This window comes from Melanotaenia boesemani, chromosome 18 (assembly GCF_017639745.1).
Source record: "Melanotaenia boesemani isolate fMelBoe1 chromosome 18, fMelBoe1.pri, whole genome shotgun sequence".
Classification (NCBI taxonomy): domain Eukaryota; kingdom Metazoa; phylum Chordata; class Actinopteri; order Atheriniformes; family Melanotaeniidae; genus Melanotaenia; species Melanotaenia boesemani.
The window spans coordinates 12,990,362-13,009,619 of record NC_055699.1 but is presented as its reverse complement, the minus strand read 5'-3'; the positions used below and the strand labels follow the sequence as shown (position 1 = coordinate 13,009,619).

General features: G+C 38.6%; 4 protein-coding genes across 4 annotated transcripts; 2 read left to right on the top strand and 2 right to left on the bottom strand.

Moving 5' to 3' along the window:
* The first annotated feature begins 90 nt into the window (after nucleotides 1-90).
* On the top strand, nucleotides 91-9,589 carry flt3 (fms related receptor tyrosine kinase 3). The gene is made up of 24 exons (XM_041968311.1): nucleotides 91-248; nucleotides 1,363-1,439; nucleotides 2,021-2,166; nucleotides 2,249-2,376; nucleotides 2,496-2,613; nucleotides 2,720-2,832; nucleotides 3,061-3,218; nucleotides 3,333-3,462; nucleotides 3,589-3,766; nucleotides 4,783-4,883; nucleotides 4,965-5,076; nucleotides 5,158-5,375; nucleotides 5,463-5,569; nucleotides 5,649-5,781; nucleotides 6,089-6,193; nucleotides 6,263-6,373; nucleotides 6,537-6,693; nucleotides 6,843-6,955; nucleotides 7,112-7,233; nucleotides 7,659-7,781; nucleotides 7,879-7,990; nucleotides 8,079-8,178; nucleotides 8,344-8,449; nucleotides 8,538-9,589. Exons 1-24 carry the CDS (start codon nucleotides 218-220, stop codon nucleotides 8,745-8,747), a joined length of 3,009 nt encoding a protein of 1,002 aa, XP_041824245.1. The 5' UTR covers nucleotides 91-217; the 3' UTR covers nucleotides 8,748-9,589.
* Nucleotides 9,590-10,133: 544 nt separating this feature from the next.
* On the top strand, nucleotides 10,134-11,175 carry urad (ureidoimidazoline (2-oxo-4-hydroxy-4-carboxy-5-) decarboxylase). Its single transcript, XM_041968314.1, has 2 exons — nucleotides 10,134-10,372; nucleotides 10,518-11,175. Exons 1-2 carry the CDS (start codon nucleotides 10,198-10,200, stop codon nucleotides 10,865-10,867), a joined length of 525 nt encoding a protein of 174 aa, XP_041824248.1. The 5' UTR covers nucleotides 10,134-10,197; the 3' UTR covers nucleotides 10,868-11,175.
* Nucleotides 11,176-11,189: 14 nt separating this feature from the next.
* pdx1 (pancreatic and duodenal homeobox 1) lies at nucleotides 11,190-15,021 on the bottom strand. Its single transcript, XM_041968313.1, has 2 exons — nucleotides 13,387-15,021; nucleotides 11,190-11,949 (listed from the first exon to the last, which is right to left on the bottom strand). The coding sequence occupies exons 1-2, from the start codon at nucleotides 13,763-13,765 to the stop codon at nucleotides 11,564-11,566; spliced, it is 765 nt and encodes a 254-aa protein (XP_041824247.1). The 5' UTR covers nucleotides 13,766-15,021; the 3' UTR covers nucleotides 11,190-11,563.
* Nucleotides 15,022-15,694: 673 nt separating this feature from the next.
* Nucleotides 15,695-19,078, bottom strand: si:ch211-140b10.6 (protein POLR1D-like). The gene is made up of 3 exons (XM_041968315.1): nucleotides 18,930-19,078; nucleotides 18,427-18,501; nucleotides 15,695-16,356 (listed from the first exon to the last, which is right to left on the bottom strand). The coding sequence occupies exons 1-3, from the start codon at nucleotides 18,953-18,955 to the stop codon at nucleotides 16,008-16,010; spliced, it is 450 nt and encodes a 149-aa protein (XP_041824249.1). The 5' UTR covers nucleotides 18,956-19,078; the 3' UTR covers nucleotides 15,695-16,007.
* Nucleotides 19,079-19,258: the final 180 nt, after the last annotated feature.

Below are 19,258 nucleotides of genomic sequence, written 5' to 3'. Positions count from 1 at the left end.
CATCAATACTTTTGATATTTTTTTCTTTCAATAATTCTAATTTCTCTTTTGCTCGTTTGTTTTTTTTGTTTTTTTTTTAACATGAAGCCTACACTGCGTCACTGCAAGGGCGTTATGATTAGTTTACTTCCCCTGTTTAAAAAAACTTGCGCACATCTAACACATTAGTTTGACAGCCCGACTGGAGAGTATGTAACCCTGACAGACAAACGGCTTCATGATGGAGAGACAAGCAAGTATCATTACAGGTGAGTAAAGACCCAGCTGTTAAAGCAAAATCTAAACTTATGTTACAGTTACAAAATAGACTATTTAGAACTTTTTCATAGTTTTTTGAATGTTATAAATAATATAAAAGTTTGGTTTGTGTTGGTCAGACCCAAATGTCTAATAAGGAAAATGTTGCTTTAAAGCTGTATTTTGGTGAACATTGTAGAACTTTAATGATGTTAATTTGTGCTAAATGACTCCGACAGTTGTTAATCATCAGGGTTGGGTAACCCAGTGCATATAATCAGAATTAGGTCATATATAAATAGAAAAGTTAATAAGTCCAGATTAAATTAGACAATATATAATTTTATTTTAATTACAACAGCAAGGATTGATTACATTTTGTCTTTAAATATTGTTTTATACCAATAAGGAATTAACTAATCTTACTTTTTTCAAAGACAGTTTTGTTTTGTTTGTTTTCTTTTTTTTTTTTTTTTTTGCATTAAAGTAAAAAAAACACTTTTGCATTAATGTTTGTCTTGTGTTACAGGAACAGAGTTCTCTTTAAACAGACTAAACTGGATCCTGTATGAATTAGCACCTTACAGGATGAACAAGTTACAGCACGATAGAAAGCATTACATGTTTGATTAAACTGTATGTTGTTGTATATACACAAGGCAACTGTGGTTTATGCCAGTGCGAATTTCTGTAGAAGTTGATCTGACCAACTGTAAATCCCTAAGATAATATAAGATAAGATAAGATAAGATAAGATAAGATAAGATAGGATAAGCTCTATCTCTCACATGCACATGGTACAATGTACAGTGAAATGCGTTTTTGTACCTGCTGCCAGTGGGGAAATAACAAAACAGAGTAATGGTAGGATGCATGCAAAAACTAAAACATGAAATACAAATCTAAATATATATGCATGCAAAAAGCCATGCATTTGTATTTTAAAAATCTTACTGAAATGCAGACCAACTGTTGGTCTAGCACTGATAAAAAATATACTGTCATTATATTGTGTAATACTGCAAACTTTATGTAATAAGATGTAGCACTGGAAAGGCTTCAAGTTTAATTTGCTCATCTTTACCCAGTTGTTTAAAGTGACGTTATGATTTTCTGTCTTTTAAGCTGCTGTGCTGCTGTTTGCTGTCAAAGCTCTCTGCTCTGTTGGTGCAAAGAAACAGGCCTGCGTACACAGTCATGAGGTAAAAACTGTTTTAACTAAACAAAGATCAGAAAGGCCGGTACAAACACAAGATCAAAATTGGTTTTGTTTTGTTTTTTCATTAGTTTTTTTCTCTTCCATTGTTGTTTTATAAGCCTCACTGGATGCACAAAATATCAAACTGAAGTATACGCACCCTGTTTTGTACATACTTGGATGAACACACCAACTGTAGTCAAAACATTTCAATTGTTGGTATTAAAAAACAAACATTTAGCTTTAATGTCATAGATGTTACTGTTGCGTGTTAGTGCCGGGAGCTTCTATAAACAAGGCCATCTCTTTAGACTTAATAAAGAAACATGACTTAACTGGCGAAGAGTAACAAGAAGTTGTAAAACATGAGAGAAGGAAATAACCCCAGCTTAATCAAATTTATCCTCCCTTCATCTCTTGAAATCTGTCAGCTTGTGTCATTTTAAAGAAATCCAAAATGACTCATGAAAATAAAACAAATGTATGCACTGAATAGCAGAACATATGCAATGAGTTTGAAGTTTTAAATGTTTTCGAGCTAAAAGTGAATTACTTTGTGATACTCATTTCAGTCATGCCTTTCAGGAGGAATGTTTTCTGCTGAACGTGAATGAAACCGATTCCGTCAGTATTAAGCTGTCTTTGGGTAAGAAACTCAACATCTTCCTGGTGGGCCTCCCTCATAATCCTGTCTGCTATCGGAATGGAGAGAAAGTGCAACTAATGGAGCGGTAAGTGAAATTCTGTGTGTAGACTTAAGTGAGAGTTTTCTATTTAATAATGAAATTGATCCATTCTCTTATGCGTCACCAGCGACAAAAGGCCCTTTATGGTCATTACACCTCTTTCTGGGAAAGAGTCAGGGAAATACTCTTTGACATGTAAATCTACTAATGAAACCAGTTTCTCAAAAAACAAAACTGTGATTCTTGTTGTGATGGGTGAGTTACAGCTCTCTTACATCCTCAGTGCTTTACCTTCAACTGCAAACAGATGCCTGCTTGATGCTAATAAATTAGTGGAATTAATGTTAACAAATATCATTTGCACATTTTTATAGAACGTCCCACAAAACCTCAACTGGTATTGTACGATTTCAATGCTAAAGATCGTTCCCCTTCCTTCAAGTGTAGCTCTGAGGGCTCCCCAAAACCAAAAATTCAGTGGTTTGCGCCTGGGTAAGATATTATACTTTACATATGTGTAAACTTATTAAGCACCATGAAAAACATCATTTTACAGTATGATTCTTTGAATATTAACATTTCTTCTTATTTCAAACAGACCTGATACTAAAGAGGGAGAGGGCATATCAAGTGCAGATTATTATAACAAGGGAGTTATGTGTTGTGCCACCAATGATGAAGGACAAGAGTGCACCCAGCTGCATGACTATGGTAATTAAAAATGAAACAATTATTATATATTAAATACATTTCACAAAAAGTTACACTATCATTTTTATACATGCTTGCCTAAACAGGCTTATTTACTAAAACTATGATTTTACCACACAGATTTTTACTGTTTAAAATCATGTAAATTGTAGAAACCAAGTGCAGCTATTGAAGGCAAACAGTGAAATTAACAGAATGAATTTGACTTATACTAAATGTGTGTTTTAGATGTACGAAGCCATTCTAAGAAAAGTGATGACATATCTTATGTGACCGTGAGCCCGGGTGAGTCTTTACTGCTTCGCTGCAGAACACAGGAGTCATCATATTCTAACTGGGAGAAAGACAACAAAGAACTGAACATGAAATGTGAAACAAATCACGAGGTACAGTATTTTTCAGCTGAAACAGCTGATATTTTCTGTAAATCTTCAAAAAAAATCTCTGCTTCACTTTTCTCTCACAAGAATTTACAACTTTAAATCATGTTTTTATTCCAGATATGCATTAAACATGATAAACATTATGAGAGTCGGATGTCCTACCTGTTCATCAAAACAGTACACAATGGCTCATACACCTGCAGAACTCCCCAAAACATAACTAAGACTGTTTATATTCAGGTTGTAGGTTAGTAGAGCTCATCATTATTTTTCCATACGTGCAGTTAAGTGCAGCTGTTACCACTGAATAACTCTGTGATTTTTAAAAGGAGGTCTTATGTGCACATGCTCATTTATTCTCATGCCTCCTCAGCTGAAAGTTCTCTCTCCGCTCAGCTTGATGCCAGAAAGATTTTGACAGCTGAGAAAGCAAACAGCATCTGTTTGCAAGCAAATGTTTCCTACCACCCTACACTCAAGCAGTGTTTCTGGGAGGCCCCCGATAAAACGATGACTAAATGCATCAGGGAGAACTGGGTAACGAAGCACAGGTAGGTCACGACACAATGTTTTAGGGTCACACCGTGATTACATTTTTAAAATGCAGGAAAAAGCTATTAGCATGTAGAATTATGCAAGATAGACTACAAAAACATTGTATGACTTGAAGTATTTGATGAAAGATGGGTATGAAATCTAAATGCACATTTATAGCTTTCATATAGTTTCAAAGACTAAGTAGCAGCCGGCTGCTTTTTGTCAAATTTACTTGTTAAATTAATGATGTAAGGAGGTGTGAGCAACTCAGGACTAAGGATGAAAGACATCAGCAATAATCTTGGGCAAACAACTGCCCATCAATCTGAAAGAATTATATGGCCATTTTAAAACAATTTAAAGTTCATTTTTCCACAGTGAGGAAGTATATAACCCAAGAATAGACACCCCTGCAAGTTCGGCTCAAACTCAGACCGTGCAATGCTCAGATACAAAAAAAAACAAAAAACAAGAGCTACATCTAATTCTCTACAGGCCTCAGTTACCATCTTAAAAGTTTATGACAGTGCATTTAAAAAAGTATAAAAGAAGTATAGTTGACTTGAACGGTTTGCCAGGAAAAAGCATTTTTTTCTATAAAGAGCATAACAGCAAGGCTGGGTTGGCAAAACCTCATCAGACCAAAACATCTGGAGCAACATCCTTTAGACAGGTGAGATAAAGTGGAGATGTTTGGCCAGAATGAACAGCATCATGTTTTGTGCAGCACAAACGGCAAACGGGGCAACAATGGCTTGTTTTGCAGCAACAGGGCCTGGGCACTTTGCAGTTATTAGGTCAATAATGAACTTTTCTGTATACCAAAGAATATTAGAGTCAAATGTGAGGCTTGGCTAAAACTGAGTCTTACAACAAGACAAGAATCCCTTGGTTGTCATGTGTTGTCGTTCATATGAGGTTTTTTATATAATAATCTTAGACCTTTATGTATTCATTTTTTTATGTCTTGATACATCAAAAACCATAAAACGTTAGAACTGAAAGGAGGTATAATTCTTTTTTTTCTCAGGAATGTGACGTTATGCAGTCCACTCATATCAGGAGTTTATAAACTACATCTGGAGACAGAAGGAAAAAAGGAAGAAAAGAAAATCAGTGTTTGTGTTGTAGGTAGGTTACTTCTGTATTGAACCTTATTTAGAAATTTTGTTTTTATGTGGCAATGCCTATAATTCACTGATTTTCTTACAGGTAAACCCATTTTCGCATTCACTGGTGATCAGAATGGTAACCTCACCTGTAAAACTGCAAGTCTTTTGCCAGCAGACTATAAATGGGAGTTTTGCTCAACATCAAACAATAGGTATTTACCTTCATAGGTGCTCCAATCAGAAGCCCCTGTACTCCTGATTACTAAACGTCCCTGCTCTTTGTGTCATTGCAGCTGTAAGGATGCACATAGTCAGCCAGGAGCACCCTGGAAGGTGCTTCAGACAGGCCATCAACCAGACTCTGATGACTTTTGTTACAAGGAAATCATAAACTCGGTTTCCCAGGCTTTGGCGAATGAAACGTATTATAGGTTTTGTGTGACAAACTTAGCTGGATCCTGGTGCAGCTCTAGCTACTTTCCTCAACCATTTGTGCCGCTGCCCTCCAAAAGTAATACAAGTTTTGTGTTTTCTTATTAAATATTTAAATAAAGTTTGTATCATTAACAGCTACTGATGTTACATTGGTTTTTTTCAGGCTATGCACCTGTTGAAGACACCACGCCGCTGAAAATCGGAGTTCTGTTTTTACTTCTGACCTTGTTAGTTGTCATCGTGGCACTCATGTACTTTGTCAAAAAGAAGGTGTGTATTACACATCAGCACACCTATAAACATGAACACACAAGAGAACATAAAATCAAATCCTCTGTGTTTCCAACAGAAACCGAAGTATCAGCCTCAGCTGCAGATGATTCAGATAGTTGGACCCAATGACAACGATTACATCTACATCAACTTCAAGGACTTTGACTACGACAAAAAATGGGAGTTCCCCAGGGAAAACCTGGAACTGGGTATGAGTAATTGTTATCTAAACAAAACCATCTGAGAAGTTAAGCATAGAAATGGCTTTTTGGTGGAACTGCTAACAATATCAGAGATTTTTATGTAAAACCTTATGAGGAAAATTAAAGAGAGGAGTAAAAATGTAATGTGTAATTGAAACACTCAAAAAGAGCACAGGCATCTTTACTTGAGAACTTTTCATTTATGTTCTTGTTCCAACTTGCATCACAATGCATATAACAAGTAGCTCTATAAGTTCCATATAAACAAAGATCACAATGAAATAGTTATCAAACCTTTCTGCATCTTCTTCAGGTAAAGAATTAGGCTCCGGAGCTTTCGGCATGGTGCTCCAGGCTACAGCCTATGGCATTGACAAGGCTGGAGTCTCTCAGCAGGTGGCTGTCAAGATGCTGAAAGGTCAGTGTTTGCTCTGTGAGTGATGTGCAGAGGTTGTTTCAGTCTCTGATTTCAAATTTCTGTCTGCAGAAAAAAACCATTCGGTGGAGAAGGAGGCACTCATGTCCGAACTCAAGATGCTGACTCACATCGGTCACCATGCCAACATTGTGAACCTCCTTGGTGCATGCACAGACTCAGGTATGTATACCGCAGTTAATTATACTATTACACTCATTCAAATGATAATTTTTCAGGTTGTTACATAGGTTTGGAATATTTCTTTCTTTTTTGTAATGTTTTTCAATGTGCGAGAAATTCTGTTTTAAAAGCATGCTAATGACCTTTTATTGCTTCCATGTAGGCCCCATATACCTGATCTTCCAGTATTGCTGTTATGGAGACCTACTTAACTACCTGAAAACGAACAGCGACTGCTACAACAAGTCTGTGACCGATGCTTTTAACATGAACCGTTTCAGTAGCCTGTACAACAACCTGCAGCTGAAGAAAAACTCCAGGTGGGAACAGAAGCACATGAGGGATTTGACATTTTTGCCATGTTTTTTAAATGTAATTTTTCTGCTTTGTTGTCCTGTTTTTAATTGTTTTGGTGTGTTATGCATGTCAGAATCACAATTTCAGCTGTGTCACATTTGTGTCTTTACAGTGAACTGGTCACAGCTGCGGATCATTACATGCCCATGCACACTTCCACCACCAGGGAGCAGGAGAACATTGAGCTCCTCACTCTGAACTCCTGTGACAGGGACAACTGTGAGGGTGAGCTCCTCCATATTAAGCCCAGAGGATATTCATCTTTATAAAAACATTCACACATCAACTTGTAGATCTCTTTGAAATGTCAAAGGAAACAGGTTGAGTAGTGAGCAAACCACCAATGAGCTTTATTGTTCATAACTGAACACACATTTGCAGACCCGGAAATCTTTGACAGCTCAGACGATCAGACCGAAGACCTGCAGGCCCTCACCTTTGATGACCTGCTCAGCTTTGCCTTTCAAGTGGCCAAAGGCATGGAGTTCCTCTCCTCGAAGAATGTAAGAGCCAAATTGGAGTCTGAACATTTTAATCTGATAATCCAACATTTTCTGTAAACACACACTTCTTTTGTTTTTTCTTTTGTTTGTTTGTTTGTTTTTAAGTTCCACAGGCTTTGATGATACACTGAAATAATCGGTTAATAATTCACTCAACAGACGAATATTAATTTGCTGCTATTTCAATCACTTAATAAATATTTTTTTTCTTTGTGTATCACACAAAACCGATTCAAGTCAATGTAAATATATCACACTGACTTTAAGGGAACAGTTATGTGCATTATTCACTATTTGTTACTCAAGTATATAACTTTTCTTAGATCATATATAAAGGACATCATTTAAATTAAGTGACATATCAAAAAAGCACAGAAATGATTCAAATATCAGATATTTTGATGGTTGTTGCTGTTCGTCTGCAGTGTATCCACCGGGACCTGGCAGCTCGAAATGTGTTAGTGACAAAGGGCAGGCTGGCGAAAATTGGTGACTTTGGGTTGGCCCGCGACATCGACAATGACTCCAACTATGTTGTGAGAGGAAACGTAAGTCACAGACTACTGTTATTACACATCTTTAATTGCTTGCTCATTTTGGGATACATTTTTTATTATTTTATGTGGGTGGTTTGTTGAATCTCAGGTGCGTTTGCCAGTGAAGTGGATGGCACCAGAGAGCATCTTTCAGGGCATGTACACCATGCAGAGTGACATCTGGGCTTATGGCATTCTGCTCTGGGAAATCTTCTCTCTCGGTAGATTTCACAAACCCTTAAAACATAGACACATTCAAGCAGACAGTCAGTTCCTTACATTTTGGTAAGTATAAATTATTGTTCTCAGGTGTCACTCCATACCCGGGCATGAAGGTGGACCACACGTTCTATTCAATGATTGAGAGGGGATTTAAGATGGAGTGTCCCTACTATGCCAACGAGTCAGTGTAAGTGTCTTCACACAGGATGCATTGAATTATGCCATAATTTCTAATCACTCATAATGATCAAACTAGATAACCCAAAATCTCCAGAGACACTAAATCTCTCCTGATACTTGGTCTTCTGCTGGACTGAGTTTTCATCTTTGATCTTCATGTCTTCCTCTCTAGGTATCGGATGATGTGCAAGTGTTGGGCCTTGGATCCTTGTAACCGCCCTTCTTTCTCCAAGTTGGTGTCCTTCATGTGTGACCAGCTGATGGACAGAGAGGAGAAGGTATGATCCCGCAGGGTAAAGTGAAAAGCAGTTTTTCTTACCTTAGTCACTACCACATTAACCTGACCAAACTTCTTCCTGTTTGCAGCTCTACCATAACATGCTGGATCAGACTTCCAGCATTTACCAGAATGCATCAACCCTTCTCGACATTTCTGCTTCCACAAAACACCACAAAAGCAAGTCGGCCAATGATTACTGTCAGGCCTACATGACTGAGGAAAGTAAAGCAGAAGTATCAAACTCAGAGGTTGTGACATTTGAAGATGAGCTTCTGAAGCCGTCTGGTGCGGAGTGATCCTCTATCATATCTTAATTCCATCCACAAGATATATAACAACTTACTTAATGCTCTTCTTGTGATAATCATAAAATTAACAGTAGAATGCACTGGCTTTATATTTTCAAATATCCTAAGCTTTTTTTTAAACTCAGGTACAACTGAATAATATAAACTATATGTAGCACTTATTTAACATAACTATTCATAATCCAAAATGTTATTAAATGTCACTTTCCATAATCTGCAGATGTATTGAGGTGGGAGTTGCAAATCTACGCGGCATCCATGTGAATGCCCTGATGCAGGTTTTCCTGGTAAAACATTACAGTGTAACAAGAAAAGCAGTGTGATTAATTTGACTTGACAGTGGCATTCATCCCCAATCTATTTATATTCGGGGTTTGCAAAAGGATTCTTGAAAATGTCAATACTATATTTTAAACATGTAACTCAGGAGTAGTAGCTCTTTTATCTACAATGATGTCAACATAATGTAGCAGCTGATAATATTTTGTTTGCGGGTTTATTAATATATCACATTATAACCAGCACTGAAATGCAGTTAAACACAATTATACCAGCAACGGTTACAATCATATTCAGCTAATTTCATGGGATTTTTTTTTCTTTTACATATATCAGTTTTGAATATCTTAATGGAATTTTTATACTGTATTTTTTATTATAACTCGTATACTTGTTGTAAAATTAACTTCAGTCAATAATGGAAAAAGTGGTGATCACAGAGTTCAGTATCATCTTTGTCATGTATGTTTCAGAAATATTTTAATTGGTTACTACAGCATTATGAAAAATAACTAACACTCCATATATTTTAAATAAAGATTAGAAAACTATCTTTTCTCTTCCTGTTTATTTTGTGATCCTTTTGATTTATCTTGTGACTCCCAACACTAAAGTCATTCAGTAATTGTACAGGGTTATGAACAAGAAAATACACCTTGTGCTGCAATATGTTTGTCAGACAGCAGCAGTTTTCCTGCCACTTAGTTTAAAGATTGAGATATGATGTATAAACATGCTGAGAAGACACCGTAAAAGAAATAATGAACGGGCTATTTATAATCTAATTTAGTATAAATTAACCTTGTAGTTGCACAATCATTTCCCAGTATTAATACTTTAATAACACTATGTTGTATGTCAAAATTATCTTATATACACATGACCTTTTGTACACTTTATGTACCAGGGAGCAAAGTTTTAACAAAGAATGACAACTTGTATGTAAAATGTGATGTTTCTTAGCAAGTGCTTGAAAACTCAAGTAAATTATTTTATTTTTACTTTCTCTCTATGCCAGATGACTGACAGCTGAGTGGACTAAGAAAATATTAACCACAGTCAGACATTTGGTGCTTGTTTTGTGTGGCCATAAGTGCATTAACCCATGTTGTCCGAAGGTCATTACACTGCATGCAAGCATTAAATTGTGTTCAAAATCATGGACATAACCGCAGTAAACGCTCTTCCTTACGAGGAGTTTGTGAATATTTTCGGGAATGTGGTGGAAAAATGTCCGATTATTACAGCGGCTGTGTGGAGCAGACGTCCCTTTGTGAGCTTAAATGCTTTAGATGCTGCCATTAATGAGTTCATCGATACTCTCCCAGAATCAGGTTAGAGATGTTTTGTTAAGTTTTTATCTTTACATTTCTTTAATATTTGTATCGGTTTTACAAATTGTTGCCACAATAAATATGATCTACATTGTGCGTAAAGACGCAAATTTGAGAACAATAATTAATAACCATGTGTCTCCAGGTAAAGAGGGGATCCTCAGGTGCCACCCGGACCTTGCGGGTAGGGACCTCCAGAGCGGTACCTTAACCTGGGAATCCCGCGAGGAGCAGACAGGGGCCGGGATGGACACGCTGAGCCCCGAGGATGCCTCGCGCATGGCGCGCAAAAACGAGGAGTACAAGAAGCGCTTCGACTTCCCGTTTGTCATCTGCGCGCGTATGAACGACAAAGCAAACATCTTGCGGCAGCTGACCGAGCGGTGCCAGAACCAGCGCGCGGTGGAGAGAACACGCGGCATTGAGGAGGTAAAGAAAATATGCCGCCTGCGCCTCCAGAGTCTCGTCCTCACTGACGCTCCGAACAAGTTATGAATCTAAAGTGGTGTTCATGTGGGATTTCCGTTTTGACCGTGAAACCACCTGAAAGAAAAGACTGCCACTATTTCCAAACTTAAGGGTTCTCATATATTCTTTATTTCAAAGTTATTCTGTGCTATTGATCCATCTAACCGTAAAAATTAAGTATTCTAACAATAAAAACATGTGCATCACTGATTGAAATGTTGAAACCTTATGTAGTATATATACAAGTGGACAAATATATGGAAATATATGCATTGTTGACATATGCACTATCATAAACATTAATCCCGACTGTTTGTCTGGATTTTATTTATTTTTTTTTGAAGAAAGAAAAAGAAAGAAACAATATAATTTAATTTGGTCATAAGTTTATGCAATTTCATCCCTGTTGTCTATAAAAGGGAAAAATAAGGTCGTCCTCGCGTGGATTTGTGTTCTCTGTGTGCCCCCTGGTGTCCAAAGTATCTCAAAGCATATGGAGACTTGACAGGTTCCTTTAGTCAGAAAAGGACCGACTGCGAAATCCACTCAGGGGGACATACAGTCCATGAGACAATTTAAAGGGATCTCTGGAATATAAGCGCTTAAAATGGATGATTACACGCCTGTAACTTTACTATTCGTACTATTTTCTCCCTCTGATTCCATTTAAATAAAGCTGCCTTACTGCGTGGAAAATAATTTTAGGTCCAGTCTATGGTGGGTCTATGCTGGTTCTCTACCCCCTGATGCTGAGATAGTGTGATTGTGCAGTGGGGAAACGGGGGGTGTCGTGGTGTGAGGTCCGTTTATGGAGGTCACCCCTCCTGCGGCCTCCCTCTGGTCCCCAGAAGTGATGGAAGAGTCCTGGTCCGGGTCGGACCCCCTTGCCCTCCTCCGGTCCTCCTCCTTCTTCCACTTCATGCGGCGGTTCTGGAACCAGATTTTAATGTGGCGCTCGGTGAGGCTCAGGGTCAGCGCCAGCTCCACGCGCCGCGGCCTGGAGATGTAGCGGTTGAATAGGAACTCTTTCTCAAGTTCCAGCAGCTGGGCGCGCGTGTAAGCAGTCCGCGTGCGCTTATTTTCCTCAGTCTCAGCCATCACGTAAGACCCTAAAACCACAAAGAAATTCAGTCTTTAAAAATATTATTTTACAATATTCTTAAAACTATATTAATTAACAGTTATGTTGTAAATAAAAAAGGGCAGCACAAATATATGATTCCGGTTTGTGACTCCTGAGGGTAATAAAATAAAGTCCAAGTATCTTTTTCAGCCGCTGAGACATGTACAAAAAGTTTTTATTTATTTAGAATCACTGAACAGAAAACATCTCTTACGGGTCTGTAACAATTACTGAACCAATTCTAATTTTCTGGGGATCCTTCATATTTCTTAACTCAGGGAAGTTTGGGAGTATTTACAATTTTAAACACATTTCAACTTTAAATTTATTTCAAAGTCCAGACACGTTTAAAAAAAACGCCAAAACATTAAAAATGACATTTTAATGGCGATAAAAGCCAACCGAGTGAATATTAGTTATTCTAAATCATGTTTATAAAGCACTCAAATGTTATGACGTAATTAACTAATTTAGTCGGAAAGTTCAGAATTTCCAGGTAGCCTACTCATGAAAACAGCCCCAATAGGAAAATAGGAAAAACCCCAAATGCATTTGGACAGTGAAATTTATGTGGAAAAGGGTGCATGCTTCACATTTCGGGAAGGCTCCGATTTAAAACATGCATAAATGTGTCACAATGTAATTGCAACAAATTTAAGTGAGACATGGAATATTGTCCCTAATACATATGGCATTAAGTCTGCTAACTTGTTAGGCCTACTTTATAAACGTCTTTTCAGCTTCAGCACTTTGACCTAAAACCAAGTTTTGTTTTTTTTTTCTTTTTTACAAAACTTCTAAAACTTTCAGAATTGTATAACAAAAGCTGACATCAAAATTAAGACAAAGGGTGGGAACAACGTGCAGACAAGAATATATGTGGCTCACTGAGTATATTAAGAAAGGTACAATAAAACACTAAAGTATTTAATAATTTGAGAGCATACGTCCAAGTAAAATGAGAGAGAGAGAAAGACAAAAAGCTTTCCTGTACTTGGACACTTTGTTAAAATTCTAATTCCTCAAAAACCCTCCCATCGTGTCTTGACAAAATCCCTTTTCATAACTTTATGATTTGGTGGAATGTGAAATATATAATTTTCCCGTCTCACATCAATCAAAAACCAAATGAACGCTCTATCATTTTTGTAACAGGACTCAGCCAATAATGGTTTAAGATATGTGATTTGTTAAAATGTTATTCAATTTTTTAGCGATAAGCCCTGATAGCACCAAGGTCTGGCCCTCTGGTGCGTTTTACAGACAAGGTGGGTCATGTTGTTAGGAACATGATGTCATTACAGGCCCCAGAAAGTCAGCTGAAACTAGCTATTGCTTTTTCCAGAAAAAAATAAAAGTAACCATTTAGTTTCATCAGGCATGCAGATCCCTTATAAAGAGACAATGATTTGTGAGTATTTACCTGCCCACTGTCCCTTCCAGGTGTGGGAGTGGGATTTAGTGGTTTTCATCCAGGGGAAAGGGAGATGATATCTGCTCTGTTCAACTGCGTCTCCATAACCTGGAGCCTGGATGGGAGACTGCTGGGGCCCCTGCGGGTGGTGGAGTTGAGGCACACCTGGATCCTCCCGCATGGTGGGCAGACTGTAAGTAGGAGCAATATCAGGAAGGCTGGCCTGTTCCAAGGCTCCCAAGGACGGCGATGTGTAGACAGAGTGGACTTGTCTGCTCATGTAGAGGCAGGGCGGCGGGCTGTGGTTGTAGTCATTACCCGGTGATCTCTGGTAAACACAAGAGTCTTTAAAAACCTGAGATGGGTAGTAGTGATCTTCCCGATTCATGGCTGGTGAAGACCCGAGTTCGCGGGGCCGTTTGCGCGTACATGCACCGTATCTGCTCCCTGCCTCGGCGTGGACCTTCAGCTCTATACCTGCCTGTGGCGCAACTGCGAGGCCCTTACGGCTCTCCACAGGTGTGTCCCTCTGTCACCATGTGACTCTGCGGCGCCCGACCCATTGGTTTCAATGTTTGCTCAAAACGGTAGACCTATGGCGCTGAGTTTCCAGGATATTCTGCAGCTTGAGGGGTGCTTTTTTTTCTTTCTTTTCAGTAAATTAAACAGAGCAACAGTCTACACGTAAATCAATGCCACTCTGTAAATATTCAACGTTTACCTGACTTCCACCTGCGTGTTCCCCCAGGTAAAGGTGAATCTGTGGCACCCTGTCATCGCATAGTGAAGGGGCGTATAGCTGAATTAACTTGGAGAGGATTGAAGAACGTTTCTCATAATGGATTGCTAATAATGCAGCAATCGACATTTTTATATGGATATATCTTTTGCCTGCACATTGTGGATGACGAATCGATATGTATGCGCGCAAACATTGCGACCAACGAGATAAGAAACCAGGATGGAGAAGCAGTTGTCTTGGAAACTCAGTTTTTTTTTTTTTTTTTTTTTTTAAAGGCTCAAACATCACAACCTACTTTTCACGACCATTTCTTATTTTTTGTTTTTACCCCTCTGCCCCTTTCTGACTTTTAAAACGCATCCATTACACTTTTTGAAATGGATCATTTAACACCATTTTGCGCGCGTGGGCCCACCCGTCCCGCACAAAGGGGGCCCTTGGCGACAACAAACACAAAACCTGCTTCGGTCGCGTCGCTCTCAGCACTCTCACCATGTTTGCTGGCCATTAGCCTTTCGGCGGCCGAGTGTGTTTTCTACCCCATTACACAGCAGCTCTCGTGGTAAACCAATTAAGTTGGAGAGAGCGAGTGAACTCAATTAACCAAAGGGGGGCGCGGGGAGCGCGTCGCCGAGGGGTGGGCTCACCTGCGCCGCTAGACAACACTTTAGAGATGCTAAAAGACACGTTTTCAGGGAAACTATATGAATTAGCTTTTAGGATAGTGTGTACTGTTTCCATAGATTATTTACACTGAGATCTTCAAAAGCAATTATAGCACTTTCCACGGTATCTTAATGGGGCACTCAGGGGTGCAATAAAGTTAAAGTAAACCAATTCTATGCAAAACACCCACCCCTACATTGTGTCTTAATGGTATTGATATTTGATCATTGTTGCAAGGAGGAAGGAAACAGTTAACCCAAACTGTCCAGTGGAGATAGATGTGATTTATGAAGCGTGATGCCTGTTAAACACATTTTAGACAGTTTTTCAGACATTTTTAATGGGCAAAATGAGAAATTATGCAACTTAACATCCTATATGGGCAATTTTGACCACAGACTGTGACAGCTGTTACATGTCTAAAGCTGTGGGAGCAATAAAAATGTGGAGACAGGCCAAATGGTTAGTAAAGATATAAAAAGAATTCTAACATTTTCAGTGCATGAAACCCCCTATAACCCCACAAAACTATGAAAAATACAAACATTTATAGGTTTGATCTCTGTATTATCATCATGTTTAACTGAGGTTTGTAGCCCTGTTAAAATTCATGCATTTGTGTGCTATAGACTAGAACTCAGGCACAGGTAGTGTCAAGAAAACAAGTCCCCCCCCCCCCCCTCCTTTGACAAACAAAAGCTGTTCTGATAGCTGGTGTATACATGTCAAAATGTTGGACATGCGATAAAATGTGCTGAGCCTGTGGCGACAGCAGCAGAGCTTATTTAAACATCAGCACCAGTGAATAATAACAGAGGAATGATAATGACATTCTAATCATGAGGGACATGTGAAGGGGAGGAGAAATGTTTACTGAAATAAGATTTCCTGGTAAATATCCAAATAAAGCCTGGTTAATCCTTTATTCTGTCACATCTGGAGTGAAAAAAAAACTGCCATGGACATGATTTTATCTTGGCCATATGGGAAGTATAAGGGGATCAACTAAGCATTCATAAAAATTCAAAGCTAATCGTTAACCTGAATTCTCTGGAGGTAGAAATGAAAAGTTAAAGTCTCCAGACTCCTACAACACAAGTCCTCCATATCTGTCTGCTGCTCTGTGGGTTGCAGTAGCCAATCAGAGAGCAGTTTCTTGTTGCCTCTGTTCTCCTCTAGCCGGTCTCTGTAGAAGAAGCACTCCTCCCTAAACAGTGCTAGTTCATTCATGGAATCTGTGTCTTCCTGTTTTGTCTCTGGTCTGTCCATCGGCATGTTTCCTCACTCTGTCGTCTCTGTGTCTGTCCTTATCTCTGTCCAGCCTCCTCTTATCTTGGTTTGGGCGGCAGTCCCTGTGATGATATTTATGATTCGAGTTGCCTCCATTACTCCTTTGATATATTGGAGGTGTTCTGCTGCGTTGACGCCGTCTTTCCGGGGATTCGCTTCTCAGGCGCTCTCTTGTGGTGGAGTGTGGGGCTCTAGATTCGTCTGTGCGCTGCTGCAGGCCGGTGGAGCGCAGGGTGTTGAGGAGGAAGCGCTTGTTAGTGCTTTGCAGTGGGCATTTCAACCTAACAAAGGAGAAAAGCAGACCAAGCTGAATTTGACTGTATCGTGTCACGTGATAATGGGAGAAAAAGGTGGTTGATAGAACACTGATGCTGTACGTTTGTTGAAAAGAATCACTGAGGACATCAACATAAGTAAATTATTAACAGTCATTTTCAAAATAGCTTTGCTCTATTTATAACACAACATACCCCAACTTTACAAATTTACAGAAAGAGGCAAACAGATCCTTATTGCAGCTGAAGAAGTTCCTGACTGAAGATATTCTATTGTTCAATTGGTTTAATATGCAGAGGAAGAAAAATGTGTCACTATGTTCAGCAGTATTTACATAATTATGTTACTGCAAACATTGAATAACTTAAGACTCATTTATGATTGTTAAGTTACTCAATGCTTCGGATTAGATCCTTGTGTCCATATGCATGCTTTACATGCGTATTATGATCCGTTTTCAGAGGGAGCTTACAGATAGGTACCCAGACGTAGCAAACACAGCAGTACCATTGGAAACTGAGGGTGCAGTGTTGTGCAAAATAGCTGATGTGTGAACAGTGAAAGGAAGAAGATGCTGCAGTGTATTTATTGGTCACAGAGACCACTGGCAACTACTGTGCTGCCTTTTTGATGTCTCTTGCTGAAAACGAGCATTATCATGATCTCTTCCGCCATGTTTGCGATTGTCTAAAACTGATGTCAGAACTCTGAGGTGAAATCTCCCCTAGTGGACATTTTGCCTAACAACCACACAAATGTTAAGGATGTATGAGAGTGTGTGGGTAGAGATGTTTGATAATGTTTAAGACAGACATACCTATTTTGGTACATAAAGGGAGCATAAGTAAGGCTTTAAGCTTGTTAAAAAAAAAAAACAGCAATCTACTGTGTCCTTTGAAGCTTTAGTGTTAAATTTCCAGATTCCTTTTTTAAAAATTGTGGTAAATAAACAAATACTGAAGAATGCATTTTAGCTAGATAGCTCCTTTGTTTTTCTGCTTTCACAGTACACTGGGAACACAGATACCAACTGAAGTTATGCTGATAAAAATACAAATATGAGAAAAATAATTTCAGAGTATGCTTTTATTGATCGAGGTCAAACATGAGTTTGAGGAGCATAACTGCAAGGCATATATTAATAAAATGTGTTTTTTCATTTTTTTGTCACATTAAAAGTGAAAATAAAGTTAATTGGTCAGCGCTTCAATGCCCTACCAAATTTTTTTTTCTTTATGTATATTAAAAAAAATAAAAATAAAAATAACCGTGTTTAGGTTTAGCATGTTTGAGCAGCTCCAACTCATGCAGCAGAGCACATATCAAAGCTGAGCAGATGGCTGTTCAAATTCAAGTTGGTGTCATTGCAGTAAGTTGCAACTAGTTTGCAAAACAGATTTGCGGAAGGTTAAAAGAGTAATGACCTGTCATGAGCCTTCTGTTTTCAGGTTTCTCTCTTCACTCTGTGCTTTGGGTGTGTCACTCCTGGCAGGTATTCTAACACAGTTGTGGGTTATTCCCTCCTCACTTTATCATCATTACTTTATTATGATCATTGTTTATTTTAAATATAAATCTAAAATTATGTTAATGCATTTAAAATATATTGACAAATATATCTTTATTCGATTGTTCAACTACCCATTGGCTTCAAAAGTCCAGCATTTGTCAGGCTCCATTTTTCAAAGATGATAAGTTAGTAAGATTAGAAACTGTAAGCTATACATAGTAGCCATATTAATGGCCGTTCTGATGGCGTACAATTAATTTCTTGTTACGGAGCTTAATAAATTAAAATGTTAAGATTGTAATACTGTATTCACTGACTTAACTCAATATGGGCTCTGTACAGACAAGCTCTATACAAATGAATGAGAGGCGAGTATATAATATTGTTGAACATGCGCAAGTAATATGTCATAGCAACAGCACAAACTAAACACATATAAAAACAAAACAAACCCCAGCAACACTCAAATGATAGCAGATGCCCCTACTTCTATAAGTAGCAGGCACATCAACGATGGCAGATGCATGCAAGCTGATACAAATGGCATTTCAAACGCAGTGCTCACCATCCTGCAGGGCCCATGGTCTCTGCCCTCACCCGAGCTCTGTCAGTCTCCTTGAGGAGTTCCTCTATTGCGCGCCTGGATGAACAGATTCAGAAAAACACACACACACTGATGAAAAAGATGGCGTGGAATTACAAGGGGAAGCCAAGGGGATAATATTCTAATTACGTGAGATAGAAGCTGAGTTAAGAAGTGAATCATTGGAAGTGAATGAATGAGAGACAGCAGCAGTAACCCCGTTCCACCCGAACTGCTGAGTCAGCAGTCTCGTCACTGATTCAGCCGACATTTAACCATACAGTTCAGACGGCTAATGTATCTCTGAAGGCTGGATCTGCTCTGGTACACTAAACCCATGCAGGTGTAACAACACAATAAGCACAACCACTGAACAAACAAGCTACCATGTGAATGGTGGCGGAGTAACAGTTATGGAAGAAATCTGCCTGTACGTTTGTGGAAACAGAAGCTGACTGAGGATAAACAGCATTAAAGTTACTTACTTTTCCAACTCATTTTCTTCCGCCATCACATACACGCTGCAACTCGTAAATTAGCTTCAGCAGAAATCGATGGTTTCATGTTAATTAAGGCAACATCGTTTGTTTACCTCTCCACGAGGTCCTTCCACCGAGGACCCTGTATTTTTTAGCTGCCCTAAACATTGCCTGATTGATGACATTTTGGACCCGACCTTCCAATCAATCAATCAATCAATCAATCAATCAATCAATCAATCAATCAATCAATCAATCAATCAATCAATGTCAAACATGCATGCAGCGTTTTTGTATGTCTTAAAAATGTAATCAAGTTAAGCGAAGGCGCAATA